Raw genomic sequence first — 13,106 nt, 5'->3', positions numbered from 1 at the left:
TTCTGAAACATTTGGGTCATGTCCTCTTTATCTCTGTATTGTGCCCAATTTAGCAGTGTGCCTGACACAAAGTTTGTGACCTCATGACCAAGTGGCCTTATTCTAACATATTGCACATTTTACTTGAGTTCTCCTGGGAAGTTAACATCCTCTTCTAAACAGATACACAGCTCTCAGCCCTATGAGAGCAGAAATCTTACCTTATTCAATCTGTTCCAAGCATCTGGAAAGTCCCTAGTACATAATAGGCACTCAGTATTTGGTTGTTCCAGTTAACATATGAGATGGTTAATCTGATTATAGTGAAATTCAGAGGGAATGCTAAGTTTAGATTGCTTAACTAAAAGTAAATTTAAATAAAAGTGAATTTAGCAAACTGTAGTAAGACAGATTTAACTAAAAATCATTTCTCAGAAAACTAGTTTCAAAGATAAGAAGTTAAACAGGTTTCTTTACCGCTGGAACCCTGTAGGACTATTCTAATCCTAAATTAAAATCTTTTGTAAATCATCAAGTATGTAGCATTTCCCAAATTGATGTGAACACAATTTATTTATTTTTTAACCAAGCATCCAGAGAAACTGATTCTGAAGAACACACTCTGGGAAATGCTGCATGATACTATATTAGGTTACACATGAACACTAAAGAACATTAAATCAGTTTCCATTAAAAACCTGAAATGTTCTAATTTCCTAAAAAGAACTTGTTATATGTCTAATATGTCTACCTAAAATTAAGACAAAGAAAACATTTATTGAAGAATCTGGTCTTCTCTAGGAGGACTAAAAAAACCTTAAGCATATATTTGGGAAAGGAAAAAAAACAATCAAAGCTTGAAGATCTACACACAAAATATCTTGTATTCTTGTGGAGATCAAAGGCTCCACACAGAGTACTTTTATAAGATCCATTAATGTCAATGTATTTTTTTTTTTTTTTTTTTGAGACAGACGTCCTGCTCCGTTGCCCAGGGTGGAGTGCAGTGGGCAATCTCCAGGGCTCACTGCCCAACCTCCACCTCCTTGGGTTCAAGCATTCTCCTGGCCTCAGGCCTCGCTGAGTAGGGCTGGGGACTACCAGCTACAGGTGCGTGCCACCATGCTCAACTGATTTTGTATTTTTAGTAGAAATGGGGTTTCACCATATTAGCCAGGCTGGTCTTGAACTGACCTGGTGATCTGCCTGCCTCGGCCTCCCAAAGTGCTGGGATTACAGGTGTGAGCCACCATGCCCAGGCCTAATGTTGTATTTTTAAATGATATGATTATACAACAGCTTTCTTTAAATCTAAGTTCACAAAAATTTGTCAGTACATCATCTGTTTTATCTCTACTGACTATAATTACCACTTGTAAAAACGTCTAACCACATTAATACCTGACAGAACTTTGAAGCCTGATTATAACTGGATATTGGGTAGCATCCAATTAAAGTATCAGTAGAGCTTGGATGTATCAAAGAAAATATTTTATTTAAGTTCCCAAAACAAACTTGAGGAGTTATGCTGGGTTTGAACAGAAGAAAAAAGGCCAAGTTAAAATAGGAAAACAAATAGTTTTCATTTGGTGGCAGCTGAAATCAAAGTATACATGTGTATACATTCTAATCCATCATCTATCCCGTGTGGCATTTTCCAAGGTTTTAAGAGTCTACCAGGCCAAACCCTTTGCCACTTTCACTGCTTTTGCTTTGCTTTTCCCCTTTCCTTTCTCTCGCTTTGCCTTCAGCCTTTTTCTTTGCCTTTGGTTCATCCATATTGGGTACTGTCCATGCTGGTCTAGAAGAGTCTTTTTGTTTCTCTTAATATCAGTCTCCATTTTCATGTCATCTGCATAAAAGATGGAAAACTGTTAACACCATGTATGAAAAAAACCACCCTGTGTATTAGCATACATATTAATGCACTGAGCATATTAATGCACTGAGAATATCAGAACATTAGAACTGAAGGTAGACCGAAAATAGAGAAGAAAAAACTTTCTAAAGAATGCTGGCATGATCTCTTCCTTCGAATAGTAATGTTAAATAGGAAACATTTAGGATGCATGCTTCTGAGTTAGTACATTAGTAGATATATGGTTCTGAGCACATGTGAGTTACAAGAACATTTCTCATATTAAGTGATTCCTTGAGTTAAGCCAGTAAGCCCACCTACACTTCTAAGGGATAGACCTTAGATGTAATGAACTGATTAGGAATGTCTGGCCATTTCTTATGAACTTGAACTAAATTATAATGAACTGAGAACGAACTTCTAATGAACTCGATGGAGTAGTCAGCAGCAGGGTTGTAATGGCAGAGACAGGCACTCAACAGAGAAGAAAGACCTGGACACATCCTGGGGCTGGCATACTTTTCCTAGCTAGGTAACACTCAGAGATCCAGCTCTACTGATAGGAGACTTGGCAGGAAGCTCAGTGCAAGCATGCTGTGATACACCTAGAACCTTCTCCACTGTGAAGGACACGTCCAGAGTCCTTCACTGGGACCTCTTTACCAGGATACACAAGGTCTTCTATTATCTTGACTACCTGGCATTGTATTAGATATTCATCAGTTTCCACAGTATCTAGAATAGTGTCTGGTATATAAGAGCCAATCAATAACTAGGTGTTGAATGATTATTTTAGGTGCTGTTCTACTTTATGAGGATATAGTGGTCCATATGAGCTCCTAGCTCTCACAGAGTTTACGATGTTCTGTTGAGGGGAGAATAACTAAGCAAACAGAAAGAAAACCTCAGCCAGGTATAGTATCTATAGGCTTCTGTAGTCTCAGCTATTCAGGAGACTGGGGTGGGAGGATCATTTGAGGCCAGGAGTTTAAGGCTGTTGTGGGCTTGGTCACACCTGTGAACAGCCACTATACTCCAACCTGGGCAACAAAATGAGATCCTGTCTCCAAAAAAAAAAAAAGAACCGGTAGGCACTGGTACGAACATGTTATGATAATGAGGTTTTTAGGCATGACAGTGATATAATCTGATTTACCTTCTGAAAAGATCACACTGGTGGATATGTAGAAGATAAATGAGAAGGGAACAAGAGCGGAAGTGAGAAGTAAAAAGGCTCCAATAACAGTACAGGCAAGAGATGACAGCCATCTGAATCACGGTGAAAGCAGGAGAAAAATGTATACAGATTTCTAACTTATTTTTAGGACAATCAGTAAGACTTGCTAATGGTTTAGATACGGGGAATAAAGGAAAGAGGAATCAAGGATGACTACTAGGTTTATGGCTTAAGAAATCAGGCAGGCAGTTTAAAGAGTAGAAATAAGGAAAAACATGAACTTGAGGGTAGAGATGAGAACCAAATTGATAACACACAGATTACTAAATGTGGAGACTCCCTCAGTCTCAGTCCCACCAACCTTTAGCTCCTAAAATATCTAAGAATAGGGGCATCTAGACATTCCCCAGGCAGGACATAAAAGAATTTCCCTCTGGGGATGATGATAAAAAAAAAAAAAAAAAAAAGACTTAACAGATTCTGATATAAGAGATCTCTGAATAAAACCTCCTGGAGCCATTCCAATTCTTCTATACATCTAGTAGTTGATATAACCTCTCCCACACCTTGTCTCCCTCCAGCTTCCAATCATCATTGTAGTGCCGCACTTTTAAATACAAACAACGACCACTGATCACCAGACATTTGAGAAAAGCTTCTAATATGAAAGAAAGAGACAAAAGTAAAGGAATGAATTGCTTGGGAGGGAATTCCAAGAGGAAAGACACACAATACATACCATAGATAAAAATTTCAAAAGCTAATTAATACCCTTAGGAAAATCAGAGAAGATATAAGCCCATTTAGAACACAGAGTTCATGACTCAAGGGGCATTTACAAAACACAAAGAACACAAAGCTATGAAAAAGGAACAGCAGGCCAGGCGCAGTGGCTCACGCCTGTAATCCCAGCACTTTGGGAGGTCGAGGTGGGCGGATCATGAGGTCAGGAGATCGAGACCATCCTGGCTAACACGGTGAAACCCCGTCTCTACTAAAAATACAAAAAGTTAGCCAGGCGAGGTGGCGGGCGCTTGTAGTCCCAGCTACTTGGAAAGCTGAGGCAGAAGAATGGTGTGAACCCAGGAGGTGGAGTTTGCAGTGAGCTGAGATTGCGCTGCTGCACTCCAGCCTGGGAGACAGAGCAAGACTCTGTCTCAAAAAACAAAAAACAAAAAAAAAAAAAAAAAAAAAAAAAAAAAAAAAAAAAAAAAAGAAAAGGAAAAAAGGAAAAAAAAGAAAAGGAACAGTAAAAGAAAAAAGAAAACTTTTAGAAATTAAAAATATAAGAGTAAACCAAATAATAAGAACCAGAATACAAGGTCAAGGAAATTAGAGGGTATAACAAAAGAAATAGAAAACAGGAGAACAGGAGAGAAAAGAAAACAGGATCAATCCAAAAGAATCAAGAGTGGATGGGAATCTGGTATCTAGAACATATAAAGAACTCTTAACAACCCGATAAAAAAAGACAAACAACGTAACTGAAAAACGAGGCAAAAGACTTGAGTAGACCTTTCTTCAAAAAGATACACAAATGGTCAATAAGCATATGAAAAAATGTTCAGCCGGGCACAGTGGCTCACACCTATAATCCCAGCACTTTGGGAGGCTGAGGCAGGTAGATCACTTGAGGTCAGGAGTTCAAGACCAGCCTAGCCTGGCCAATATGGTGAAACCCCATCTCTACCAAAAATGCAAAATTCAGCTGGGCATGGTGACACATGCCTATAATCCCAGCTACTTGGGAGTCTGAGGCAGGAGAATTGCTTGAACCTGGGAGGCAGAGGTTGTGGTGAGCTGAGATCATGCCACTGCACTCCAGCCTGGGCAACAGTGAGACTCCATCTCAAAAAACAAAACAAAACAAAACAAAACAACAACAAAAAAACAGTTCATTCAACGTCATTAGTCATTAGGAAACTTCAAATCAAAATCACAATGAGAATCTATTTCATACCCACTAAGATGACTATAATCCAAAAATGGAAAACAAGTATTAGTGAGAATGTGAAGAAACTCAAATACTCAAACACTGCAGGTGGGAATGTAATATAGTGTGGCTGATGTGGAAAACATCAAAAAGAATTATCATATGACCCAGCAATTCCACTTATCAAACAAAACCTTGTGCACCTGAATGTTCACAGCAGCATATTCACAACACCCATAAAGGGAAAGAAATCTAAATGTCCAGTAACTGTTGAACGGATATGAAACGTGGTACATGCAATGGACTATTATTTAGCCTTAAAAAGAAAGGAAGTACTGATATATACTACAATGTGGGTGACCTTCAAAAGCACCACACTAAGGGAAATAAGCCAGGCACAAAGGTATTATATGATTCCATTTATAAGAAATATTCAAAACAGGTAAATCCACACATGAAAAGAGCACATTAGTGGTTGCCAGAGGCTGGGGGTAGGAGGAGGAGAGACAGACTCCTTAATGGGTATTAAGTTTTATTTTGGGGTGAGGAACGTGTTTTGGAACTAGAGCTGATGGTTGCACAACAACATGAATGTACTAAATACCACTGAACTGTACACTTTAAAATGCATAATTTTATGTTATGTGGATTTTGTCTTAACAACAACCAAAAAGAACCAATAAGGAGGGGTGACATGTGTGTGAGGAAATGAAAACAGCAAGTTATGGCAAGTGTTTCAAAAAGTTTCAAGGACAGCTGAAATAAAGCAGCAGATTGAGAGAACTTGAGGTCAAGGGAGAAATTTTTCTTTCTTTCTTTTGACATTGAACATCCCAGAACACATCTATGCTGTTGGCAATGACCCAGTGGAGGAGACTGATAAGGCAGATGCCATGGTACAACCCCTGAGAATGTAATGGGGGAGAGGATTCAGAACACAAGTGGAGAAACTGGCTTTGGAGAGAACATTAATAAAAAAGGGAAAACAGACCATACATCTGAATTCTTATAGATTTGGGTAGTGGAAAAATGAGGATATTTCTGTTGGTTGGCCCCTTTTTCTCACAGAAGTTGAAGTAAAATGCTTTTGTAATTTTATTCATATGGAGTGGGAGAAGGATGAAATGGGAAGAAGAAAAGTTAAAACAGCCATTTTTAAAGGGAAAAAAAAATCCCTAAGGTTGCGAGATTGAGAATACTGCTCTCTTCCTTGGGCATAAGACATCAAATAAATGTATTTCTATTTTAAAGTCTAGGTATTGCAAATGCTTAATTTAGTTTGCTGCCAAATTGGTGCATTAAATGTGCAAAGAGCAGCATTAAGTCTTAATCACTTCATGATTAAGACACAAAGGTTCCTAGAATCTGTCAAAATGAAATACTGAAACCCAGTGATTTTCAGGAAAATAGTATAAGGGCATAGGACTCATAGAATGGGAATTAGATCTTACAAAGAGTAAAATGAAGACCTATGCTGCCTAGGCCCTGAGTGAACTGTGTACCCTTCCAACCAGAGTGTGTCTAGATTTGTCTACTCCTGTAGAACTATTTATTCCTGAGACATGGAGGCTACTATATAAGCACCAAAGACCCACTCTAAATAATCCAAAACATACCTATATACACGAACGGACTTGATAGATTTTTTTTTTTTTTTTTTTTTTTAATGAAGCACAGAGGGGCTGGGCACTGTGGCTCATGCCTGTAACCCAGTGCTTTGGAAGGCTGAGGTGGGAAGAATCCGCTTCAGCTCAGGAATTCAAGGGTGCGTGCAGGAAGCTATAATCACATCACTGCACTCTAGCCTAGGTGACAGAGGGAGGAGACCCTGCCTCAAAGAAAAAAAAAAAAAGAGAGAGAGAAAGAAAGAAAAAGAAGCAGCATACTCACCTTTTTCATCTTTCACCTCACACTGCATTTTCTCTTGGCAATGTTTGCGTTTGGGTACCACCACAGTTGCTATCTCTTGAACATCTTTCATTAAAACATCACCTTCTAGTTTGAGAATACTTTTAAGCCTGCTGAGCTCCTTTGGGGCATTCTTTTTTCTCTTTTCAGCACGCATCTTTCTTTTCCACTTACTCCGTAAGCTTTTAGCCATGTTTTACCTGAAGTTAACAAAAACACACATTCAAAAGCAAATCTTTAATATAAAAAAGAAAAAAGGCGAATCTTTAGAAAACCAGGCCAACAGGTATCTCTACAAAACAAGTGAAAAGTAAAACTCTTCAATCTGTTCACTTTTTATGACAACATGCAACTTATATGAAGATCAATATGGTACATACAATCACTGAATAACAATTAAGATATCAAATCAAACTTGTAGTCATAAGCAAACTACAAATCAAACCAATTCTGAAAGCACCTTGAATTTCTTTACAAAATACAGAAATTTAATTTCCCCAGAATGCAAGAGCATCATCACCTTACATTTACGCAACAGCTTACAAATTACAAAATGATTTTTTTAACACTTCACCTCATCTTCATTATCCATCCTCTCAAGCCAACCTAACGACTCTAAACTTATCTATTCCTACTCTTGTTTTCTTTCCGCTCGGTTGGGCCCTAAATCCTCCACAAGGTGCTCAATGTGATCTTTTAAAAGAGCATTCACTAGCCGGGCGCGGTGGCTCACGCCTGTAATCCCAGCACTTTGGGAGGCCGAGGCGGGCGGATCACAAGGTCAGGAGATCGAGACCATCCTGGCTAACACGGTGAAACCCCGTCTCTACTAAAATACAAAAAATTAGCCGGGTGCGGTGGCGGGCGCCTGTAGTCCCAGCTACTCGGGAGGCTGAGGCAGGAGAATGGCGTGAACCCGCGAGGAGGAGCTTACAGTGAGCCGAGATCGCGCCACTGCACTCCAGCCTGGGCGACAGAGCGAGACTCCGTCTCAAAAAAAAAAACCATTCACTGCCTTTCTTCGAGTTCTTTAAAGACCTCCCCTCATATATATATTCAAGATCTACAAGGTCATTTGTTATCTGTCCCCTGCCTCCTTCTATTTCATTTCATTCTCCATCCCCCTCCCCGCAGGCTCCAACTACTTCTGAAAGACTCCAAACTATCTCTAAGTCAGTGCCTTCATGTTTGCTGTCCCTATATGCCTGGCAACTGCTCTTCTCAAGGCTTGCTCCTTCATTCGATACCTCAGAAAGGACTCCTCTGACCTCCGTAACCTCCCTTCCCTGCTTAATAGGTGTTACAACCTGAAACTACTGTTTTCTGTCACGCCCCCCACCCTCTCCCCAGACTGCAGACTCCACGAAGGTAGAAGGAAAGGTCTTTTTCACTGCTGGATGGCCCAGTGCACAGAATTTTGCATACTTGTTGAACGAATGACTAACATTTTTTGAACGCCGGCAATCACCAACTCATTCCGCTCCCTTGTCTACATAACTCAACCCTTGCGAGGGGCTAGGAAAGCGGGCGGCAAACAACCTTGAGGGCCGAAGTTAACTTCAGCGGGAGTGAACAACAGGGGAGAGGGCTCCACTTCACCCAGTGCACTCGGAAGCCGGAGGGCCCCCACCAAGAACACGGGGAACCCTCGCCCTCAACCAAGGCCTGCATTGCCGGACCGGAGCTCAAGTATAGTCCACCAAGTGTCAAGAAACGAAATTCTCCAGGGGTGGCGGAATCAAGTCCCAAGGCCCATGTCTCACTGGACCGGTGACGCGCCGAACTCACCTGAGAAACGAACACACACGCCTCAGGATGACGCCGACCGGAAGTCTTTACACTTCCGTCTTCCGGGCAGAGGACACCCGGGCCAGACGCATTGCATGCCGGGAGACAAAATGTCTCAAGAAGCCTTGAGAGGCGCGATTTTGGAAGCCGGGCGCTGACGAGCTTCCGCCTTTGGTGTGATCGCCGACCTAGAAACTCGGTCCGTCCCATACAGGTGTCTGTAGAAGTCGGATTTGGAGAATGCGGAAGCGTATGCCGGTCAAGGTTAGGCTCCAGGTAGGTCCGCTTTCCGGACGTGGGCAGGGTAGCCCCCAGACTAACCCATGAAGTGAACCTGGCCAGGGGACCCTGCTTGTCAGATAGCGAGCTCCGTGCCTACCTTTAGATCTGACCTCACCGTTTACAGGATACTCATATATTTCCTTAGATCAACTCAGCCTAGATCAAGTGTTCTTCCAGAGGCCGTATTGAGATCATTTTTATTTGCAGCCTGTGAATTTTCTCATCTCGGGTGATGGCCTCACAGATGTACACATATGTCAAACCGTATCAAACTGCACACTTTAAGTATGTGCAACTTATTACATGTCAGTTATACTCAAAGCTGTTACCCAAAACAGAAAACAAGCTTTTCCCACCCCAGAGAAGAATTTAAAGGGTAAAATGATCAAAGGATTTCAGTTCTACCAATGTTTACCTGTCTGATCACTTACATATCAAGACAGAATGCTAAACCTAGGACGATTGTCTTAGCTCACGAAGAACACTTACTTTACAACTATTTCTAATGGCATAGGCTTTGGAACCATATAGGTCTGTGTTGTATTCTTGCTTCCAATACTTGTGAACGATATGGGTGAGTAACTAATGTCTTAAGGGCCTGAATTTCCTTGTCCCTAAAGTGAACATAATACAACCTAATTGATACTGTAAGAGTTCAACAGATGGTACCCTTTTTACATTATAGTTTCAAACGTATAGCTGCACAGTAGTATTTGTAAGCAATGTTTCTAGAGATTTACGACATATACCCAAAAAACATGTCTTTGATGCTGGCCTGGTAAATTCCTGCTGGTTGCTAGAAAAGAGGGTTCTGAGGCAATCTATGGGTACCTTTTTTCTTTAATTTTGTGTCCTTTATGAAACCATGCATAGTATGGAAATTACTGAATTCAGAATATAGCAGGTTTAAAGAGGCTGAAAAAAACTTAGAACATTTGATACAAAAAAAAGGAAGCATGCCTAAGAAACCTGGTTTCTTTAAATGAGATTTCGTTCTTATAAAGCAAGTGAATTTCTATTTTACAAGTTAACCATATACTGTACCTCATCTTTCAAATGAGAAGTTAGCTTCCTCACCGAAAAATATATGTGCACATTGCATTTTAGAGAAAGCTCACATTCTGATAGTCCATATTTACTGTATCTTGTTTAACATACCAGGACAAGACTTTTGAATAGGCACTATTATGAAAATGTCATGTTGTTAAAATACCATGCCATGATTTAGCATTACAAGTGCTTTAAACAGCTGAGTAAAACACCCTTTTACTTTTTACTTATGTCCCCTCACCAGTTATATAAAACCAGTTCTAGAAGAGTTAAGTGGCCTTAGTATATTTAAAAGTCTAATTCATTCCTTCATTCATGCCTTTGAATATGCACTCCATAGGCACTATGCTGAATTTGCAAAGATGAAGGAAATTACTGTTTAGTAAACGTTATCCCTTAATGGACAAACAAGGCTTAAGGGTCCAACTAAACGTTGCAGTGGCTCATCACAGAGCTAGAAGCCTATATACAGAACTAGAGGCACAGTGGGTGGCCCTGAATACCTTACAGGAAGCAGACTGATTTTCTCATCCAAAAGGCATGCTACATGATGCAGAACAGTCAGTGGGGCCCCTGCAGTCAGGCCTCTCCCATGGAATCTCTGATCTGCACAATCACTTAGTAAGGAACAGGAAGACTTCTGGGATTCAGATAGTGACCCCATGTTGCCCATTCCCTAGATGATGGGGACTTCAAGACAAAGCTCTAGAAAGATGAAAGGAAAAAGTAAAAAGTGTCTAAGTTCCTAGCTGCTCCAAATAAAAGGCCTGCAGCTGGCTGTTGACCACTAATTCCTAGAAACGCATCAAGTAGACAGAAGCTAGGTCTGAGAAGAAATTAAGGCAGGCGTATACGGCCTACTGCATCTCTTTTCCCAAATTACATTCAAGAAATACAGAAGTTCTCAGATACTGCTGTTTCCTCATTTTCCTCCTATCTGTTCTTCCTTTGGCCCTTACACACTTGAGTTACCTGTTGCTCTGTCCAAGTCCTGCTAATTCCACTTCATTTTTTTTTTTTTTTTTTGAGACAGAGTCTCACTCTGTCACCAGGCTGGAGTGCAGTGGTGCAATCCCAGCTCACTGCAACCTCTGCCTCCAGGTTCAAGTGATTCTTCTGGCTCAGCCTCCTGAGTAGCTGGGATTACAGGCGTGCGCCACTATGCCCAGCTAATTTTGTATATTTAGTAGAGATGGGGTTTCACCATGTTAGCCAGGCTGATCTTGAACTCCCAACCTCAAGTGATCTGCCCGCCTCGGTCTCCCAAAGTGCTGGGATTACAAGTGTGAGCCACCATGCCCAGCCCTAATTCCACTTTCTTACTATTAATATTTCTGGAGTCTGCGTATTTTCACCTTTACTTAATGCAATGCTTTAAAATGGTCTAGGTATATTCCCTACCTAGAAGAACTCATACCTATACACAGTGAGACACATACACAGACTTACATACCACATAAAATTCATTGACAGAACACAGGAATAAACCAATGGTTCATTTATACAATGTAGTATTTTTATACCAAAGGATTTTAAACTTCTTGGTCTTGGGATTCCTTTACACGCTTATTATATTGATCATATCAGAAATTAAAACAATTTTTTTTGAAAATTTAAGTCATTTAGAAAGGATAAATTTATGTTAACATTTTATGGAAACTATATTTTCTAAATAAAATAATTTAGTGAAAATAATGGCATTGTCTTACATTTTAAAATGTCAGATCTACTTTTGCTTATACAGAATCTTTAGTCACAAATCAGTCCATTCCACCTTTGAACTGAAAATAGTATTAATACGATCAGCTGACATTAATTAAGCATTTAGTTTAGTTTATATATCTATCTGATTTAATCCTTGTAACAGCCCAATAAGCTAGACATTATTATTATTCCCATTGTGACGATGAGGCAAAAGACCTAAGGAAGGATAAATAATTTGCCAAATGTCACTTAAGCATCTGGTTGGATTGCAAGGATTCTAATCTAGATGCTTTTACCCACCACACTATGTTAAACTTGATTGCACTGCATCATGCACTTGATAATTCAACAATTAATGGTAATAAAGTCAAATTTACATCTACAAATCATGCAAGGTTAAATTGATACTACAAGTTTATTTCAACTTAATAGCTGGGAAATACTTAGGGGGTGTTATGGGCTGAGTTGTAGTCCCCCCAAAATTCACATGAAGAAATCCTAATCCCAGCACTTCAGAACGTGACTGTATTTGGAGATAGGTTTTTAAAGAGATAATTAAGGAAAAATGTGGTCCTCAGTGTGGGTCCTAATCCAGTATGACTGGTATCCTCATAAGAAGAAATTTGGGCACAGACAAGTACAGAGGGAAGGCCATTTAAAGACACAAGGAGAAGACGGCCATCTACAAATCAAAGAGAAAGGCCTCAAAGGAAACCAAGCCTTCTAACACCTTGATCTTGGACTTTTAGCCTCCAGAACTGTGGGAAAATAAATTTCTTGTTGAAGCCACCCAAGCTGTAGTACTTTGTTATGGCAGCCTAACAAAATAGTACAGTGACGGAATTTGACAAACTTTCATTGGTTACTGGTACACGGACCTGACACGCTGTGTGGACCAACACAAATGAAACCATAAGACAATATTTCCCAAATATTTTTATTTTGAAATAGATATACTCAATGGCTGATGACCCAGTATCTTTGGTGTCCTCTAACCACATTAGCATTGTATAATTTCAAATGAAATCTATACTTTAAAAAACAATTAATGTCAAATTTTGTCATAATATCTGACTTTCAGGCAGACTTTTAATTTTACTACAATTTAAAAAGTCATTAACATTTTAATACAATTTTAATATAATACTGAATAATTCTCTGTGGAATTTATCTTTTATATTTTTTCCTTTTAAATTAGATGAAAATCGCCAAGCAAAAAGAGATTTACAGTCTATAATGGTAAAGACTCTACTACTCTAGAATCAAAGCCAAATCAATATTACTTAATAATTCAGGGAAAATTTAGATAAAATCACTAGACAAAGGTAAACTGATATTCTTATATACTCATAAAATTACTTTTGAATTGCAAACAAACAGCTATGCATGGCTAATTTAGGAAGAAAACTTTTTTTTTTTTTTTTTTT

General features: G+C 39.5%; 1 protein-coding gene across 3 annotated transcripts; it reads right to left on the bottom strand.

Moving 5' to 3' along the window:
- Positions 1 to 847: 847 nt before the first annotated feature.
- On the bottom strand, positions 848 to 9,296 carry LLPH (LLP homolog, long-term synaptic facilitation factor). Of its 3 annotated transcripts, none has more exons than XM_017871579.1 (3): positions 8,644 to 9,296; positions 6,838 to 7,055; positions 848 to 1,831 (listed from the first exon to the last, which is right to left on the bottom strand). In XM_017871579.1, exons 2-3 carry the CDS (start codon positions 7,046 to 7,048, stop codon positions 1,653 to 1,655), a joined length of 390 nt encoding a protein of 129 aa, XP_017727068.1. In that variant the 5' UTR covers positions 7,049 to 7,055; positions 8,644 to 9,296; the 3' UTR covers positions 848 to 1,652. The 3 variants fall into 3 exon arrangements, with proteins under 3 accessions (XP_017727068.1, XP_017727070.1, XP_017727069.1); XM_017871581.1 differs by lacking the exon at positions 8,644 to 9,296 and adding an exon at positions 8,395 to 8,636 and having other exon boundaries at positions 1,454 to 1,831; XM_017871580.1 differs by lacking the exon at positions 8,644 to 9,296 and adding an exon at positions 8,535 to 8,630 and having other exon boundaries at positions 1,454 to 1,831.
- Between the last annotated feature and the right edge of the window lie 3,810 nt (positions 9,297 to 13,106).

The sequence above is a fragment of the Rhinopithecus bieti genome, unplaced genomic scaffold, assembly GCF_001698545.2.
Source record: "Rhinopithecus bieti isolate Rb0 unplaced genomic scaffold, ASM169854v2 scaffold_5924, whole genome shotgun sequence".
In the NCBI taxonomy this organism is placed as follows: Eukaryota; Metazoa; Chordata; class Mammalia; order Primates; family Cercopithecidae; genus Rhinopithecus; species Rhinopithecus bieti.
The sequence above is the reverse complement of the archived record's forward strand: the minus strand, read 5'-3'. Positions and strand labels throughout refer to the sequence as shown.

Coding starts and splice junctions, on each gene's coding strand:
- LLPH (XM_017871579.1), bottom strand. CDS start 7,048: ATGGCTAAAAGCTTACGGAGTAAGTGGAAAAGAAAGATGCGTGCTGAA. Junction 1,832..6,837: donor TGAGGTGAAAGATGAAAAAG/GTGAGTATGCTG, acceptor TCTTTTATGCAG/ATGACATGAAAATGGAGACT.